Source organism: Aquarana catesbeiana, linkage group LG10 (genome assembly GCF_042186555.1).
Source record: "Aquarana catesbeiana isolate 2022-GZ linkage group LG10, ASM4218655v1, whole genome shotgun sequence".
Taxonomy (NCBI): domain Eukaryota; kingdom Metazoa; phylum Chordata; class Amphibia; order Anura; family Ranidae; genus Aquarana; species Aquarana catesbeiana.
The window spans coordinates 17,362,836-17,383,015 of record NC_133333.1 but is presented as its reverse complement, the minus strand read 5'-3'; the positions used below and the strand labels follow the sequence as shown (position 1 = coordinate 17,383,015).

The 20,180-nt window shown below is 42.4% G+C and overlaps 1 protein-coding gene across 2 annotated transcripts in view; it reads left to right on the top strand.

Annotated features, from left to right (window-relative positions):
- Window positions 1–20,180, top strand: part of LOC141110401 (uncharacterized) — a 79,587-nt gene that overhangs the window by 36,136 nt on the left and 23,271 nt on the right. Inside the window, exon 1 of one of the 2 annotated variants that reach the window (XM_073601732.1) lies at window positions 16,027–16,215. The exons of the other annotated variant lie outside the window; for it this stretch is intronic. Coding sequence (XP_073457833.1) covers window positions 16,161–16,215 — 55 coding nt within the window. The 5' untranslated portion in view covers window positions 16,027–16,160. Of the gene's footprint in view, window positions 1–16,026; window positions 16,216–20,180 lie in introns of those variants that run through there. 2 annotated transcript variants of the gene reach the window in all.

Sequence of the window (20,180 nt, the reverse complement as noted above, 5' to 3'; positions counted from 1 at the left end):
AGAGCCGATCGGCTGCTCCTTTGACGGGGGGGGGGGGTCTGTGCTGATTGTTTATCAGCGCAGCCCCCCTCGGATGCCCACCCAGGACCACCAGGGAAATGCCAATCAGTGCCCAGGCAGCTACCAATCAGTGCCCATCCCCAATGCCTGCCAGTGCCACCAGTGTTGCCTATCAGTGAAATCTTCCAGTGCCAGCCATCAGTGCCCATCAGTGCCATCTATCAGTGCCACCCATAAGTACCCATCAGTGCAGCTTCTCAGTGACCATCAGTGTTGCCTATCAGTGCCCACCAGTGCCACCTATAAGTGCCCATCAGTGCCGCCTATCAATGCCCATTAGTGCCGCATATCAGTGCCACCTATCAGTGCCGCCTATCAGTGCCCATCGTCAGTGCCCATCAGTGCCACCTCATCAGTGCCACCTCATAGGTGCCACCTCATCAGTGCAGCCTTTTCAGTGCCCATCAGTAAAGGAGAAAACGTACTTATTTACAAAATTTTATAACAAAAACAAAGAAAACTTTTTTTTTTTTTCAAAATTTTCGGTCTTTTTTTATTCGTTTAGCTAAAAATAAAAACCGCAGAGGTGATCAAATACCACCAAAAGAAAGCTCTATTTGTGGGAACAAAATGATAAAAATTCTGTTTGGGTACAGTGTAGCATGACCGCGCAAATGTCATTTAAAAATTGACAGCACTGAAAGCTGAAAATTGTCCTGGGCAGGAAGGGAGGGAAAGTGCCCGGTATTGAAGTGGTTAAGCGTACCGCCCCAGTGTGAAAGTACTCAGGCTTTCACACTGGGGTAGGCAAGAGAGGCACTTTTCAGGCACGTTACAGTCGCTATTTTTAGCGCTAAAATGCCTGAAAAGCCCCTCAGTGTGAAAGGGGTCTGAGAAAGCACACATAGGGAAGACAGTTAACCCTTTGAGTGTCCCTGATGTTAACCCCTTCCCTGTCAGTGTCATCAATACAGTGACAGTGCATTTTTTTTAAGCACTGATACTGTATTGGTGTCAACGGTCCCCAAAAAGTGTCAATTAGTGTCCCATTTGTTCGGCCGCAATGTCACAGTCCTGCTAAAAATCACCGATCGCCGCCATTACTAGTAAAAAAAGAAAGAAGTCCATAAATGTATCCCATAGTTTGTAAACGGGATAACATTTGTGCAAACCAATCAATATACGCTAATTGCAAATTATTATTTTTTTACCAAAAATATACATATTGGCCTAAATTGATGAAGAAATTAGATTTTTTACATTTTTTTATTGGGAATGTTTTATAGCAGAAAGTAAAAAATATTGTTTTATTTTTTTTTTTTAATTGTCTTTTTTTTGTTTATAGCGCAACAAAAAAAAAAAAAAAACGCAGAGGTGATCAAATACCACCAAAACAAAGCTCAGGACATCAATTTTGTTTGGGTACAACGTTACACGACCGCTCAATTGTCTGTTAACCACTTCAGACCCAGAAGATTTTACCCCCTTTCCGACCAGAGCACTTTTTGTGAGTCGGCACTGCGTCGCTTTAGCTGACAATTGCGCGGTCGTGCGATTTTAGACCCAAACAAAATTGACGTTCTTTTTTTCCCCACAAATAGAGCTTTCTTTTGGTGGTATTTGATCACCTCTGCGGTTCTTATTTTTTGTGCTATAAACAAAAAAATAGCGTCAATTTTGGAAAAAAAACAATATTTTTTTACTTTTTGCTACAATAAATATCCTCCAAAAATATATAAAAAAACAAATTTCTTCCTAAGTTTAGGCCGATATGTATTCTTCTACATATTTTTGGTAAAAAAAAAAAAATCGCGACAAGCGTTTATTAATTGGTTTGTGCAAAAGTTATAGCGTCTACAAAATAGGGGATAGTTTTATGGCATTTTTATTATTCATTTTTTTTATTAGTAATGGCGGCGATCTGCAATTTTTATCGGGACTGCGACATTATGGCGGACACACCGGACACTTTTGACACTATTTTGGGACCATTGTCATTTATACAGCGATCAGTGCTATAAAAAAAATAAACTGATTACTGTGTAAATGACACTGTCAGGGAAGGGGTTAAACACTAAGGCCCCTTTCACGTGATCAGACCGTTCAGGTCCGCCTGTCAGTTTTGATGGCGGACCTGAACGGGCGTTCCATGTTAGCCTATGGAGCGACGGACTCCATAGGATGCGGACCGAGGCGGACTCCGTGGAAGTGGAGTCTGCCTCGTGTGAAAGGGGCCTTAGAGGCGATCAAGGGGTTAAGGGTGTCCTGGGGAGTGTTTCTAACTGTGGGGGGGATGGGTTACAACTGACATGACAGCGATTACTGCTCCCGATGACAGGGAGCAGTAGATCTCTGTCATGTCACTAGGCAGAACAGGGGAATGCCTTGTCATAGGCACTTCCCCGTTCTGCTCCTGCACACCTCAAACGCGGGCCGCCGGCGAACATAGAGTTCCCAAGACCCGCGGCGGGCGGTGGGCGTGCGCGCGCCCGATAGGCAGCAAATTCAAAGGGACATACAGGTACGCCCATTTGCCTGCCTGTGCCATTCTGCTGACATACATCTGTGTGCTGCATTCGGCAAGCAGTTAAAGTAACGCAGTGCCGTATCGCAAAAAAATGGCCTGGTCATGAAGGGGGGTAAATCCTTCCGGGGTTGAAGTTTAAAGCGTATTTTTTTCCAGTTAAAAAGAAAACACAGATTTTTACATGTATGTGAGAAGTGTCAGATAAAGGCCTGGTCTACAAGTGGTTAAATATCTCGGAGCAAAAAAAAATTCATCAAGAAACAACAAATAATAGCTGAGATTTTGAGTCTTTTCTGGAGCCCCTTACTACCACTGGTGCAGATGAACTCAACATCCATCCATCCATCCATCCATCCATCCATCCATCCATCCATGTTCCTTTGGAGTGGACTGACAGGCGCTGGAGATCGCAGATTCTTTTTGTAGCACAAACCCTGAAAAGCTTTTAGTTGTGTTTTTCCTCCTGTTAAAAGATGAAAAAAAAAAAAAAAAAAAAAAAAAAGAAAATCCCTTCAATAAAAATCTATTGTTAAAAAAAAAAAAAAGAAGAAAAAAAAAAAGTAACAATCCGTTAATCCCTTTCACTTTTTAAGCACACGTTATAATCCATATTTGAGACTTGAAGTTTACTTAAATCACCACAAGATGGCAGTACATGTTACAATCTGTGTTATATCCTTTATGGGGCTGTAAAGATAACAACCTGATTGATTCATCACACATCTGGATATTAGGATCCGATCTATTGATTATTAAAAAATATTCAAACTGCGTCAATCGCCGATTTTGAACTACACCAGTAAATTTCATTAACCACCTCAATACCGGGCACTTTCACCCCCTTCCTGCTCAAGCCATTTTTCAGCTGTCAGCGCTGTCACTCTTTGAATGACAGTTGCGCGGTCATGCTACACTGTACCCAAATGAAATTTTTATCATTTTTCCCCCAAAAATAGAGCTTTCTTTTGGTGGTATTTGATCACCTCTGTGGTTTTTATTTCTTGCGCTTTAAACAAAAGATATCCGATTTTTTTTTTTTTAAACAATTTTTTTTCCTCAGTTTAGGCCGATACGTATTCTTCTGCACATTTTTGGTTAAAAAAAATCGCAATAAGCTTATATTGATTGGTTTGCGCAAAAGTTATAACATCTACAAAATAGGTTATTGATTTATGGCATCTTTATTATTATTTTTTTTTTTTTTACTAGTAATGGCGGCGATCTGCCATTTTTATCGTGACTGCGATATTTTGGCGGACAAATTGGACACCTTTGACACATTTTTGGGACCATTCACATTTATACAGCGATCCGTGCTATTAAAAAGCATTGATTACTGTGTAAAAGTGACTGGCAGGGAAGGGGTTAACACTAGGGGGCGATTGAGGGGTTAAATGTGTGTCCTGGGAGGTGATTCTAACTGTGGGGGGGAGGGGACTGACTGGGGGAGGTGACTGATCGGTGTCCCTATGTACAAGGAAGACACCATTGGTCTCCTCTCCTCTTACAGGATGTGGATCTGTGTGTTTAAACACACAGATCTATGGCCCTGCTCAGTTACTGGGGAATTGTGGGTGCCCGGCGGACATCGCGGCCACTGGTCACGCGCATCGGGACCCCAGTAATGCGCCGGGCGCGCGCCCCCTAGTGGCCCAGGAAGGCGATCACGTCATATGGCAGTGGGCGGGCGGCTAGTGGTTATTAAAGTTATTTTGAAAAGTCTGAATGGAAAATCTGATTTTAGCACGGTAGATAAATCGATATGATCAATAGGCGTACAACACATCGAATGATCGTTTAATTCTCCCGATCTATCAGTAATAGACAAGTGCGATACGTTTTGTTACAAATTGACATTTGGAAGGAATTTTTGTGATTTGGAGATGTGGATGGAATCCGAATTTCCGAAACACAATAGTAACGAATTTCAACGAATCTGAAATATATAATAACAAAACAAATTATCCGAATTCGGAATGCTGCAGCCCAGTTTCAGGGTCTTGGCAATCTTCTTATAGCCTAGGCCATCTTTATGTAGAGCAACAATTCTTTTTTTTTCAGATCCTCAGAGAATTCTTTGCCATGAGGTGCCATGTTGAACTTCCAGTGACCAGTATGAGAGAGTGAGAGCGATAACACCAAATGTAACACACCTGCTCCCCATTCACACCTGAGACCTTGTAACACTAACGAGTCACATGACACCAGGGAGGGAAAATGTCTAATTGGGCCCAATTTGGACATTTTCACTTAGGGGTGTACTCACTTTTGTTGCCAGTGGTTTAGACATTAATGGCTGTGTGTTGAGTTATTTTGAGGGGACAGCAAATTTACACTGTTATACAAGCTGTACACTCACTACTTTACATTGTAGACAAGTGTCATTTCTTCAGTGTTGTCACATGAAAAGATAGAAGAAAAGATTTACAAAGATGTGAGGGGTGTACTCACTTTTGTGAGATACTGTATATATACAGGACTTTTTTTCTCAAACAATAGGTGCTGGAACCTAACCACGGCCCCGGCAAGACCCCTCCTCCCACACACACCCTTCAAATCACATCAAATAGTGGGTGTGGTCAGTCAAATTTCATGAAAACAGTAGGGGGGTCTTACAGGGGCATTAAATATCAGGATTGCATTACATACAGAGTGCAGAGCTGTCACTTGTAAACACAGAAACCGGACTTCGTTGTTTACAAGTGATTGTGGTGAGCAGGCACCAAAGGGTCTGAGCCAGAGGTGGTGGAACTGAGTTCCACCAAGTTCCCCCTGAAAAAAAGCCCTGTATATATATATATATATATATATATATATACAGTATATAGTATTTTTTTTATTTTTTACACAGTACACACACACATATATATATTTTTTTTTTTTACATTTTTTCAGTTGCTTCCTAGGCCGAAATGATGTCATACATTCCAGGAGTCTTCATGGGCATTTTTTTTTTCTTTCATCTGGAGGAGGGGAGGAGGAACTTTCTCAGCTACACACACACCCTCCTGCCTGCATACCTGAGCTAAGGGCAGGTGGATTCCAGGAAGTAAATGCTACATGAATCATCTACCCTTACTCAAGATAGCCATGGCTAGAAGTACTAGGAGGGTGTTTTGGTCAGTGGGAAGAATGCTGATCTCTCAACAAGATAAAGCATGGAGACATGGATGGATGGGGGAGTTTGCTTTGAATATTAAAAATGAGTTTAAAGCCGTTGTATACCCGCTGAAATTTTTTTTTTTACCCCTGTAAAGCAAAAGGCATAATGAGCTAGCATGCACCGCATACTAGCTCATTATGGAATACTTACCTTAGAACGAGGCGTCGGTATCTTACCTGGTCCACGCCGAGGGAGCTGTCATGTTGCCTCGGCGTGTCTTCCGGGTATCGCGGTTCCAGCGCTGTGAGTGGCTGGAGCCGCGATGTCATCACTCCCGCGCATGCACGCGGGAGATTTCTTACCCGGCAAGGTCCGGCAGTTGCTGGGCCTTCAGCCGAGAATCCCCTGTGCGCATGCGCCGCTGCAGTCAGCGGCGCATAGCAAGGGGAATATCTCCTAAACTGTAAAGGTTTAGGAGATATTTTTTTTACCTACAGGTAAGCCTTATTATAGGCTTACCTGTAGGTAAAAGTTAAAAAAAAAAACACTATACAACCACTTTAATGGGGTTTCCGGTTTGTGGTGCTCGGATACAATTATGTTCCACTTTAACTGTTACATTTTGGGGGCGTCGGTGGGATCTGGCAGTGTAACCATCACACTTATCATAAAAAATGAAACAAAAGGCAACATATGCAAAGCTGCTGTCCAGTTCCTGTAAGCATTATGTAAGTATTAAAATACTATTTACATAGTTCAGGTATGTCGTGTCTTCATGAAGAAACAAATGTATTTTAGGCCTATGCAAAATTTTTTTTTTCCTCTTCTGATACAGATGGAGAAATGAACACCTACACTGAGAATAACATGGTCTGCAGGGGAAGAGTACTGCAGTGGATTTTTAGAACTGCATATTATAAGTCAATGTACAATAAGATTAAAGCTCAACTTCAGCCAAACTTGACTGGACAGTGAAGGGAGAAGCAGCAGACTGATGAGCTCTTCTCTCTGTCACTCTACTCTTTCTTCCTATCAGCATGCCCCGTGTACTGCTAAGCTATGCTGGGAAAGGGCTTCAAGAATTGATACCAAGGACATTGTCCAAATATGGCCACCTTAGGTCAATGATGTCACCATTATCACCAAGACATGGCCGTCCACCTAAGCTGACAGCATGGAGAACATTCATCAGAGAAGAGCCAAGAGGTCCATGGTAACTCTGGAGGAGCTGCAGAGATCCACAGCTCAGGTGGGAGAATCTGTCCACAGGACAACTATTAGTTGTGCTCTCCACAAATCTGACCTTTATGGAAGAGTGACAAGAAGAAAGACATTGTTGAAAGAAAGCCATAAGAAGTCCTGTTTGCAGTTTGTGAGAAGCCATGTGGAGGACACAGCAAACATGTGGAAGAAGGTGCTCTGGTCAGATGAGACCAAAACTGAACTTTTTGGCCTAAAAGCAAAACGCTATGTGTGGTGTAAAACTAACACTGCACATCACCCTGAACACACCATCCCCACTGTGAAACATGGTGGTAGCAGCATCATGTTGTGGGGATGCTTTTCTTCAGCAGGGACAGGGAAGCTGGTCAGAGTTGATGGGAAGATGGATGGAACCAAATACAGGACAATCTTAGAAGAAAACCTGTTAGAGTCTTCAAAAGACCTGAGACTGGGGCGGAGGTTCACCTTCCAGCAGGACAACAACCCGAAACATACAGCCAGATCTACAATGGAATGGTTTAGATCAAAGCATATTCATGTGTTAGAATGGCCCAGTCACAGTCCAGACCTAAATCCAATTGAGAATCTGTGGCAAGACATGAAAATTGCTGTTCACAGACGCTCTCCATCCAATATGACAGAGCTTGAGATATTTAACAAAGAAGAATGGGCAAAAATGTCACTCTCTAGATGTGCAAAGCTGGTAGAGACATTCCCAAAAAGACTTGCAGCTGTAATTGCAGTAAAAGGGGGTTCTACAAAGTATTGACTCCGGGGGGCGCCATACACTTTTCACATATTTATTTATAAAAAAAAATGTGAAAACCATTTATCATTTTCCTTCCACTTCACAATTATGTGCCACTTTGTGTTGGTCTATCACATAAAATCCCAATAAAATACATTTACGTTTTTGGTTGTAACATGACAAAATGGGGAAAATCTCAAGGGGTATGAATACTTTTTCAAGGCACTGTATGTCAGCACTATGCAGTTTATTCCTATGGAGTAAGAGCTGGTACACCGTGCTGTGGTAGGCTTGGCACCAGTCTGGAGTAAAATGACCGGCTGGGGCTCTAACCCGGCGGATTCCGTAAGTAGAGACTGCAGAGAAGTCCTTGGAGGAAGCCGGGGGGGTCAAACACAGGAAGTCAAGTAGAAGCGAGTCCTTAGTACTATCCGCGGTCATACACAGGAAGGCAGGTAGGTGAGACAGGAGAAAGTCCTTTAAACAAGCTGAGGTCAAAACACTGACAGCAGGTAGAGTAGAGAAGTCCTCAGGCAAGCCGGGGTCGAAGTACTGGAGAAGATCAGAGCAGGTCAGGGTCAATCCAAGTCACAACAGGTATGTACAAGATAGCAGAGTACTGAGGCAAGAACACAGGAAGCCGAGAGACGAACCATCAATTAAACATGGGACTGAGCAGCCTTTTATAGGTCAGCAAGGAGATTCACGTTATGCGCGCTCCAATGCGCATGCGCCCGTGCCGTTCCGCGCTGGAGCACCATTCTACCACGGGAAAGTGCCGATATTGACTGTCTGGCTTCTGTTATTTCTCTGACAATCAGTGGCCATCTGAGTTTAGAAACATGTTAATTATGAGAACCTCAAGTTTCTCACTTTGTGTTTTTTTTCTAATATTGGTATATAGAGTTGTCTGATTGGTGGGGAATTGTGCACTTTGGAGTCCAGACATTGTATGAGTCTCCACAGTTATACATACTGTAGTTTGGTCAAAGAAGGACACAAGTCACTAGTTCAACCAATAAACAATTGAATAAATTAAGAGGAAACCTCCACATACAGAACCCTGTACCTACATTTGATCCAGAGCAGGGGTCTCCCAACGTTCAAAACAAAGGGCCAGTTTACTACCCTTCAAACTTTAGGGGGGCCGGACTGTGGCCAATGGGAGTACAGAATGCCCTGGCATCGGTGAGAGTAAACAATGCCATAGGCTTGGTGGTCAGTGGGAGAAAAAGAAAATTTCACCCTTGATGTCAGTGGGAGAAATAATGCCCCACCATTGGTGTCAGTTGGAGGAATAGTACCCCATCTATGGTGTCAGTGGGAGGAATAGTGCCCCATCATTGGTGTCAGTTGGAGGAATAGTGCCCCATCTATGGTGTCAGTGGGAGGAATAGTACCCCACCATTGGTGTCAGTTGGAGGAATAGTACCCCATCTATGGTGTCAGTGGGAGGAATAGTGCCCCATCATTGGTGTCAGTTGGAGGAATAGTGCCCCATCTATGGTGTCAGTTGGAGGAATAGTACCCCATCTATGGTGTCAGTGGGAGGAATAGTGCCCCATCATTGGTGTCAGTGGGAGGAATAGTACCCCATCTATGGTGTCAGTGGGAGGAATAGTGCCCCATCTATGGTGTCAGTGGGAGGAATAGTGCCCCATCTATGGTGTCAGTTGGAGGAAAGGTACCCCATCCTTGGCGTCAGTTGGAGGAATAGTGCTCCATCATTGGTGTCAGTAGGTGAATTATTTCCCCATCTCTGGTGTCAGTGGGAGGAATAGTGCCCTGCCTTTGGTGTCAGTGGATGGAATAGTACCCCAAGGGCTGGATAAAGTCAAGCAAAGGAACACATTTGGCCTGTGGTCTGCAGTTTGGGGACCTCTGATCCAGAGGAAGGCAAAGTATGGTCCAATTTGCTCCAGCAAGGGAAAACCTTTTGTTTTCCTGATCCTCAAGTATATTCCGTGGATCATCTGTGTATTTTCTTCATATTATGAGATTTCAAACAATTGACAATCTGTCAATATACTTATTTTTCACCCCAGTTCTATCATTATTTTTATTAGCTGGTTGTGACTTTGAAGAAAGTCATACTATTCTCATGAGAACTGTTAGCCTTGGAGCTGCTTGTCAGACCCGGCTCACCACCGGCAATACAAGGATATCATTATAGTGACTTTCTGTCCCCGTCTGTCTGCTACATTCAATGAGAATACATGACAAAGGAGGTAAGAGGGACATGACGTCAGTGCCCCAGGCTGGCAATCATTTTTATCCATTGCTTTAATACATTACAAATAAAAGTGAAAAGAACAGTTGAAGTTTGCACTCCTACATCATCATTATACTACATAGTTCTATACTGAGAAGTTTCTTGAAGAGTAATTCCACTTTTGTTGAGAAATAAATATTCCTCTGTGGGTGATCTCCGTACATTGCAGGGACTTTTTTGCAGATTCTACCTTTTGTTATTCTGAAGAAATAGCTGTTTGTCTGTGTCCACTCTTCTGGGTTGAGGTCAGGGCTCTGTGTAGGCCAGTCAAGTTCCTCCACCCCTAATTTTTGGGGTTTGGGGTTGTTTTTCAGGGGTTGGGCTTGGCCCCTTAGTTCCAGTGAAGGGAACTCTTAAGGCGTCAGCATACCAAGACATTTTGGACAATTTCATGCTCCCAACTTTGTGGGAACAGTTTGGGGATGGCCCCTTCTTGTTCCAACATGACAACACACCAGTGCACAAAGCAAGGTCCATAAAGACATAGATGAGCGAGTTTGGGGTGGAGGAACTTGACTGGCCTGCACAGAGGTTTAGGAGTGTGTCTATGGGAACGTTTGACCATTCCTCCAGAAGAGGATTTGTGAGGTCAGGCACTGATGTGGACAAGAAGGCCTGGCTCGCAGTCTCCACTCTAATTCATCCCAAAGATGTTCTATTGGGTTGAGGTCAGGGCTCTGTGCAGGGCAGTCAAGTTCCTTCACCCCAAACTTTTGGGGTTTGGGGTTGTTTATCAGGGGTTGGGCTTGACCTCTTATTTCCAGTGAAGGGAACTCTTAAGGCGTCAGCATACCAAGACATTTTGGACAATTTCATGCTCCCAACTTTGTGGGAACAGTTTGGGGATGGCCCCTTCCTGTTCCAACATTACTGCACACCAGTGCACAAAGCAAGGTCCATAAAGATATGGATGAGCGAGTTTGAGGTGGAGGATCTTGACTGGTCCTGACCTCAACCCAATAGAACACCTTTGGGATGAATTAGTGGAGACTGTGAGTCAGGCCTTCTCGTCCAACATCAGTGCCCGACCTAACCAGTATGCTTCTGGAAGAATGGTCAAACATTCCCGTAGACACCCTCCTAAACCTTGTGGACGGCCTTCCCAGAAGAGTTGAAGCTGTTATAGCTGCAAAGGTTGGGCCAACTCAATATTGAACTCTACGGACTAAGACTGGGATGCCATTGAAGATCATGTGCGTGTAAAGCCCAGCGTCCCAAAACTTTTGACAATATAGTGTATATCAAGAAAGTTGACAACTACTGCTCTGTAATCTATGGACAGCCCAACTTCAACTGAAATCGGTAATGCAAACCTCAGTCTTCATTATCTTAGTATCTCTAACATGGCGATTTTTTTTTTTTTTTCTTTCTTTTTTTGTTAATGACTTCACTATTAAATATTGCAGTACAGAAAGTTGCCAGTGAAAGATTTTCTTTTTTTTTTTTTTTCTGTAAAGTGAATCATTTTTTTTTGTTGTTATTTAGCCCTAATGACGGCCATCTCCTTATTTACTTCTGCGAATTGCGAGAATCTTATCACTTAAAGTTAATTGATAATAATGATGTATTTGGCCGATGCTTTATAATGGGCTGAATAATTCATTAAGTGACTGAATTTCCATCTGGCTGGAAGACATTGTGCAAGTTCTCAGGGTTTGGAAAGTAGAAGGAGTAGAAGGGGGTGGACCATTGACCGACCGACCGCCCCGCCCACCTTCATACGAGGAACCCAACGTAGGGACAACTTGGGGACAATGTCTAAAAATGAAATCTCACATTTTTTTATATGAATAGAAATGACAGTTGATATCTCTATAATTATTACACTTATTGTTTTGAATTTTATAGTGATATTAAAAATAAAAGCGGTATTAAACCCAAAAATGTAATATTCTGCATAGATTTGGAGGCTGCATTTGTTTTCTTTTTTTTTTTTTTTTTTTTTAGGCTTTTTTCCCCACCTCTGTTTTCACCTGGTGATCTGGCCAGCAACACACCGCCTGTATTAGAGCGCCCCCTCTGTATGAAAGAGCAATAGAAACACCTTTGGACAGCCGCATTATCAGTCTGAGGGGAAGGGGGTGTTAGATGTACTAGCAGATTTAAATACACTAACAAATTTAACCACTTAAGGACCGATCCTCTTTCTGAGATTTGTTGTTTACAAGTTAAAAACAGATTTTTTTTTTTTGCTAGAAAATGGCTTAGAACCCCCAAACATTATACATTTTTTTTTCTAACACCCTAGAGAATAAAATGGCGGTCGTTGCAATACTTACTATCACACCGTATTTGCGCAGCGGTCTTACAATCGCACTTTTTTTGGGGGAAAAAAATACACTTTTTTGAATTAAAAAATAAGACAACAGTAAAGTTAGCCCAATTTTTCTTTTTATATTATGAAACATAATGTTACGCCGAGTAAATTGATACCCAACATGTCACGCTTCAAAATTGTGCCCGCTCGTGGAATGGCGACAAACTTTTACCCCTAAAAATCTCCATAGGCGACGTTTAAAAAATTCTACAGGTTGCATGTTTTGAGTTACAGAGGAGGTCTAGGGCTAGAATTATTGCTCTCGCTCTACCGATTGCGGCGATACCTCACATGTGTGGTTTGAACACCGTTTTCATATGCGGGCGCTACTCACGTATGCGTTCGCTTCTGCATGCAGGCTCGGCGGGACGGGGCGCGTTTAAAAAAAAATTATTTTTCTTTTCTTATTTATTTTACCTTTTATTTTTTATTTTTACACGGTTCTTTTTTCTTTTCTTTTTTTTTTTAATGGTGTCACTTTTATTCCTATTACAAGGAATGTAAACATCACTTGTAATAGAAAACAAACATGACAGGGTTATGAATTGGTAAGCTGCAATATAATAAATGGGGTTTTTTATGGGTTTAATACTGCTTTAATTCTCTTTTTTCGGCATGCCATCAGTCACTTAATCTCTATGATGTCAGTGGTCTCCAAACTGCAGACCGGAAGCCAGATGCAACCCTTTGCTTGCTTTGATCTGGCCCTTGGGGCACGATCTTCATCCACTGATACCAACAACGGGAGATATTCACCCCTCTACTGACACCAATGAAGGGGCAGAATTCCTCCCAATGACACCAATGATTATTATTATTGTACAGGATTTATATAGCGCCAACAGTTTACGCAGTGCTTTACAACTTGAGGGTAGACAGTACAAATACAATACACTTTAATACAGTAGGAATCAGAGGACCCTGCTCCTTAGAGCTTACAATCTAAGAGGGAAGGTCAAGAGATACAAGAGGTAATAACTATGGGGGATGTGCTGATTGAGAAGATAAATGTAGAGTTGTTAGGTGGGGGCCAGATAGTCTTCTCTGAAGAGATGAGTTTTCAGGAATCGTCAGAAAGTGGACAAAGTAGGAGAAAGTCAGACAGATTGGGGTAGAGCATTCCAGAGGATGGGGGAGGCTCTGGAGAAGTCCTGAAAGCGAGCATGGGATGAGGTGACAAGGGAGTTTGAGAGCAGGAGGTCTTGTGAGGAGAGGAGAGAATGATTAGGTTGGTATTTTGAGGCTAGGTAAGTGATGTAGCTGGGAGCCAGGTTGTGGTTGGCTTTGACCCCGAAATTCCTCTCCATGATACCAATGATGGGGCACATTTCCTCCTAATGATACCAAAGATGGGGCAGTGGGGCACATTTTCTCCTAATGATACCAAAGATGGGGCACAATTCCTCCCAATGACACCAATGATGGGGCACATTTCCTCCCAATGACACCAAAGATGGGGCACAATTCCTCCCAATGATACCAAAGATGGGGCACAATTCCTCCCAATGATACCAAAGATGGGGCACAATTCTTCCCAATGATACCAAAGATGGGGCACAATTCCTCCCAATGATACCAAAGATGGGGCAAAATTCCCCTCCATGATACCAATGATGAGGCACAATTCCTCCCAATGATACCAAAGATGGGGCACAATTCCTCCCAAAGATACCAAAGATGGGGCACAATTCCTCCCAATGATACCAAAGATGAGGCACAATTCCTCCCAATGACACCAACGATGGGGCACATTTCCTCCCAATAACACCAACGATGGGGCACAATTCCTACCAATGACACCAAAGATGGGGCACAATTCCTCCCAATGGTACCAAAGATGGGGCAAAATTCCTCTCCATGATGACAATGATGAGGCACAATTCCTCCAGATGACACCAATGATAGGGCAAAATTCCTCCTAAAGACACCAACAATGGGGCACTATTCCTCCCACTGACACCAAAGATTGGGCATTGTTTATTCCCCCCTGACATCAGGACCTTTTCTACTCCCAATAACCACAGTCCGGCTCCCTTTAAGTCTGAAGAACGGTAAACTGACCCTTTGTTTAGAACATTTGGAGACACCTGCTCTATGTGATCAAAATTTCCCAGAATTCCCAAGTCTCTGCTACTGTGAACAGCTTATCACCCCCCCCCCCCCCCCCCCCCAGAACCTGATTTCAAAGGTGGCTTGTTGCATAGGATATGACATCCCTGGCAATGTTCTTAGGGTTACTGCACTGGATGTTTAATCATTGAGGACATTGAGGACTACGAAGACTTTGAGGAGGATTACTTCTATGACCAAAGGGATACAAGGATCCCTTATTCTTTTTCGTTCATGTTGTCTTATTATTCTCTCCCCTCCCCTCACCTCCCCTCTCCTCTCCTCTCCTCTCCTTTTTTTGCTTTTTCCTTATTCTTTTTAGTTTATGTTGTCTTATTCTCTTCTCTTCTCTTTTCTTCTCTTCTCTTCTCTTCTCTTCTCTTCTCTTCTCTTCTCTTCTCTTCTCTTCTCTTCTCTTCTCTTCTCTTCTCTTCTCTTCTCTCTTCTTTTCACGTATTCTTTTTTGTTGATGTCTTATTAATCTCTTTCCTTCTCTTCTATTCCATTATTCTTTTTTGTTGATGTTGTCTTATTATTCTCTTCTCTTTTATTCTCTTCTTTTCCCTTATTCTTTTTAGTTTATGTTGTCTTATCCTTCTCTTCTCTCCTCTTCTCTTCTCTCCTCTCCTCTCCTCTCCTCTCCTCTCCTCGTCTCTTCTCTTCTCTTCTCTTCTCTTCTCTTCTCTTCTCTTCTCTTCTCTTCTCTTCTTTTCTCTTCTCTTCTCTTCTCTTCTCTTCTCTTCTCTTCTCTTCTCCTCTCCTCTCCTCCCTCCTCTCCTCTCCTCGTCTCTTCTCTTTTCTCTTCTCTTCTCTTCTCTTCTCTTCTCTTGTCTTCTCTTCTCTTCTCTTCTCTTCTCTTCTCTTCTCTTCTCTTCTCTTCTCTTCTCTTCTCTTCTCTTCTCCTCTCCTCTCCTCTCCTCTCCTCTCCTCGTCTCTTCTCTTTTCTCTTCTCTTCTCTTCTCTTCTCTTCTCTTCTCTTGTCTTCTCTTCTCTTCTCTTCTCTTCTCTTCTCTTCTCTTCTCTTCTCTTCTCTTCTCCTCTCCTCTCCTCTCTCTCTTCCGTATCTTTTTTGTTGATGTCTTATTAATCTCTTTTCTTCTCTTCTCTTCTATTCCCTTATTCTTTTTAGTTATGTTGTCTTATCCTTCTCTTCTCTCTCTTCTCTTCTCTTCTCTTCTGTTCTCTTCTCTTCTCTTCTCTTCTCTTCTCTTCTCTTCTCTTCTCTTCTCTTCTCTTTTTTAGTTCATATTGTCATATTCTTTTATTTTATTGTGTTTAATTAATTTATTTGCATTGTGTGGTCTGACCCTTAATAATATAATACAAAGAGCAGTGTGATGAAATGCATATGTCATATGCCAGCAGTTGGGGGGGGGGTCACTGAATAAGGATTTCTGATTGGCTGATTTATTGCCCTTTTTGGGTCGGGTTGGGTTGGAGGGGTGAGGAGGGGAATAGCTACATAAGGGCCTAATTGTGATTCTGCATTCCTCGCAGAAACTTCTCGCTCTTTAATCCCTGTAGTAAACAATACAATCTCATTCCAACTGTTGCTTTCCGATCCGGCATTTAATGTCTGCGCTCTCTTCCCTCGCCATAAAAAGATAAAACACATCTCAGGCCGTTCCCTGACAGTTCAATCATGTCTGATGTAATCTCAGCCTGTAAGTAGCTCTTAGCAACTTGCATTTTATACTCCCCCGACCCCCCCCCCCTCCCAATCCGTGTTTTTTCAGCGTAATCATATAAAGCCAACGCCCTGAAATAAAGTAAATCAGAAACACAAAAACAGGCTGTCCACAGCACATAATCGTTGTGTCCTCGCAGCATCCTCCGTCCTCCGAGAGGCTTGGCAGCATCATGCTGCTACCTCTGGTCCTCTCCATCTGGGTCCTACCATCAGCCACACCTCAAGGTGAGTAATTCACAGGTAACGGCACTACTGGCCTCACATATTTCAGATCTTTTATGTGCATTCTGAAATTAGAATACTTAGTGCAAAAAAAATACACTTGTTACTTTTCTTTTTTTTTTTTTTTTTTTTTTTACTTTTAAGGACAATTATAATAAAAAAAATATTGCATTCTGGTAACTGTATATATTTATCGCTTTAACTTTTGTACTTTACCCTTTATGGACCAGTGACATTATTTATATATTTCCACTATGGGCCTGTTTATTTGTCAATAATGCTGGAGACCAGGGGAGTTGGGGGGGGGGGGGGGCTAAGCTTTCTTTTAGTAATATAGTTGCTAAAAAATATTTCTTTTTTTTTTTTTTTTTTTTTATGTGTTGCTGGATTTGGCATTTGTTTGCTTCCTTGGTGGGAAAAATGTAAAACCTTCTTTAAATAAAATCTAATCTAAAAAAATAATTTTATTTTAGCTTTCTCTTGGTAATATAGTTGCTAAAAAATACTTCTATTTTTTTTTTTATGTGTTGCTGGATTTGGCATTGGTTTGTTTCCTTGGTGGGAAAAATGTAAAACCTTCTTTAAATAAAATCTAATTTAAAAAAAAAAAAATATTTTAGCTTTCTTTTGGTAATATAGTTGCTAAAAAATATTTCTATTTGTTTTTTTTATGCGTTGCTGCATTTGGCATTTGTTTGTTTCCTTGGTGGGAAAAATTTAAAACCTTCTTTAAATAAAATCTAATTAAAAAAAAAAAAAAAAATATGGAATCTATAAAAGGAATGTTAAAAAAAAAGTTTTTACTGTAAATAAAAAAAATATAAATGTTATTCTTTAATTTACAAATTGCACTAAAATGATATAACTGGGGGAAAAAATCATTTTTTTTTTCCAATTTTGCACATTTTTTTGTGACTGAAGAATTCATCAAGGAAAAAACAAATGGAGATACAAAAAATATGTATGGGGAAAAAAAATTGAAGTTAAAAATAGGAAAAATAAAATTCTAAGGGTAAAAGGGGAGAGAGGAGTTAACTAGGACTGATTAGAGTTAACTAAGGGTTAATAAGGAGGTGAAAAGAAATACATTTTAATAAAATAAAAAATAAACCCTTTACAACCACTTTTTACTACAGGTAAGCCTAATAAGGCTTACCTGTAGCTACCCCGGATATCTCCTAAACCTCCCCTGTATCAGCATGGGCCGACGTCATTGGCACATGCGCACTGAAGCAATGGCTCATTTCATGCTCCCAACAAAGTTGGGAGCGTGAAATTGTCCAAAATGTCTTGGTATGCTGACATTCCCATAGACACACTCCTAAACCTTGTGGACAGCCTTCCCAGAAGAGTGGACAATTTCATGTTCCCAACTTTGTGGGAACAGTTTGGGGATGGCCCCTTCCTGTTCCAACATGACTGCCCGCCAGTGCACAAAGCAAGGTCTGTAAAGACATGGTTGAGCGAGTTTGGGATGGAGGAACTTGACTGGCCTGCACAGAGTCCTGACCTCAACCCGATAGAACACCTTTGAGATGAATTGAAGCACAGACTGTGATCCAGGCCTTCTTGTCCAACATCAGTGCCTGACTTCACAAATGCTCTTCTGGAAGAATGGTCAAACATTCCCATAGACACACTCCTAAACCTTGTGGACGGCCTTCCCAGAAGAGTTGAAGCTTTTATAGCTGCAAAGGATGGGCCAACGCAATACTGAACTCTACGGACTAAGACTGGGATGCCATTAAAGTTCATGTGCGTGTAAAGGCAGGTGTCCCAATACTTTTGACAAAGTATGTAATTATAGTATTCAGTTTATGAATCATTTTTTATTGCTTATGGCTTCATTTATATTTTTCATTACTTTTATATGCGAGCCAAGCTGTCCAAGAAAAGAAGCACCTTGGGAATTGGAGAGGGATGGAACAAACCATATAACAATGCCGGGGGTACTTACAACCAGTAGTGGGACAGATTCATCCAGCACCCAGGGCAAGGATGTGTAACTACTCCCCCCTCCTCCCAGTGAATGCATGATGTAGGATGGATGTACGCATTCTCTGCCCCCTTGCTCCAGATGCCCATGGTTGGCATTGAGTGCATGCTGCACATGTGTGGCCAATGCCCTGTTTTCTTATAGCTAGAAGGTAATGCCATGGCCCTGTATGTTTTTCATGTCAGCTGTGGGCAGATAAGATGGAGAGCGGGCATGTTGCCCCCCCCCCCCCCCCACGCATAAGCGACTGCACGCAATTTTGTGCGCACAATTCAGTTTGGTGCCGCACAATTTTACAAAAGGATCTGGGAATTTTTTTGCCGCCTTTCTGCTCCTCAGCCTGGAACTTCTCCTAAGCCACACCCCTCTGATGCATTTCGCTCTGCCCACGAGGGCCTAATCATAGAGGTACCCGGAGAATAAAATGGTGGTCGTTCCAATTTTTTGTTTTTGTCACATAACATTAGCACAACAGTTTACGAAACACAAAATTTCAGTCGAGGATCCACTAAAGTAAATTTTAGGGCACATGCACACAAAATCTGACCGATTCCTCTGTTAAATATAAAAGATGAGGTTGAGCAGAGTGAGTAGCTGTACGTCGGTACGTTGACTGAGAATACCGGGGTTATGGCAGCAGATAGGCTGTGAGCTGATTGAAGGAATGATGCCCCCCCCCCCCCACTCTCGACTCAATGACGTTGGATGACAAAAGCGACGTCAGGCGTCACTTCCGCCCAACGGCCTTAACCTCTTGCTCACAGGGCACTTAAACCCCCCTCCGGCCCAGACCAATTTTCAGTTTTCAGCGCTGTCACACTTTGAACAACAATTGCGCGGTCATACAACACTGTACCCAAATGAAATTTTTATCATTTTTTTCACACAAATAGAGCTTTCTTTTGGTGGTATTTAATCACAGCTGGGGTTTTTATTTTTTGCTAAATAAACAAAAATAGATGGAAATTTTTGAAAAAAAAAAAATCATGTTTCCTAGTTTGTTAATACATTTTGCAAACAGGTATTTTTTCTCCATCATTGATATGCGCTGATGTGGCGGCACTGGTGGGCACTCATTGGCTTCACTGATGGGCACTGATAGGCACAGATAAGGCAGCACTGATGGGCACAGATGGGTGACTAATAAGTTGGCACTGATGGGCCCTGATGGGTGGCACTGATGGGCACTGATAGGTGTTACTGATAGGTACCACTGATAGATGGTACTGATAGGCACTGATAGGTGACACTGATGGGCACTGATGGGTGGCACTGGTAGGTGACACTGATGGGCACTGGTAGGTGACACTGATGGGCAGCACTGTTGATGAGGCACTGATTGGTGACACTGATAGGTGGCACTCTGGGCAGTGATGGGTGGCACTGTGGGCACTGATGGGTGGCGCTGGTAGGCAGCACTGTTGTGCACTGGTAGGTGACACTGGCAGGTGGCACAGGTGGGCACAGATGAGCTGGCGGGAGCTCTCCTTGATCGGGACCAATGTCTCTCTGAGAGCTGCCGGTGATCGTCTTTTTTTTTTTCTTCTCACGCTGTCAGCGCGAAGAGAAAAAATAGCCAATTACCGTCTCTGTTTACATCACATGATCAGCTGTCATTGGCTGACAGCTGATCATGTGGTAAGGGGTCGACCCCTTACTCTGATCTGTGATCAGCTGAGTCTCATAGAATCGCTGATCAACAGAGCGTGCCGCGCTCACCCTGCAGGAGGACGTCTGTTGACGTACTCCCGGCAAAGAAGTTCCGCGCTGTAGCCGTCATTCTGCTATAGCGCCGATCTGAAGACGTTAAAGAGGACGATTTTTTTATTTGCTTTTAAGTGTAAATGTGAGATGTGAGGTCTTTTTGACCCCCAGATCTCACATTAAAGAGGTCCTGTCATGTTTTTTTTTTTATTTCAAGGGATGTTTACATTCCTTGTAATAGGAATAAATGTGATACATTTTTTTTTTA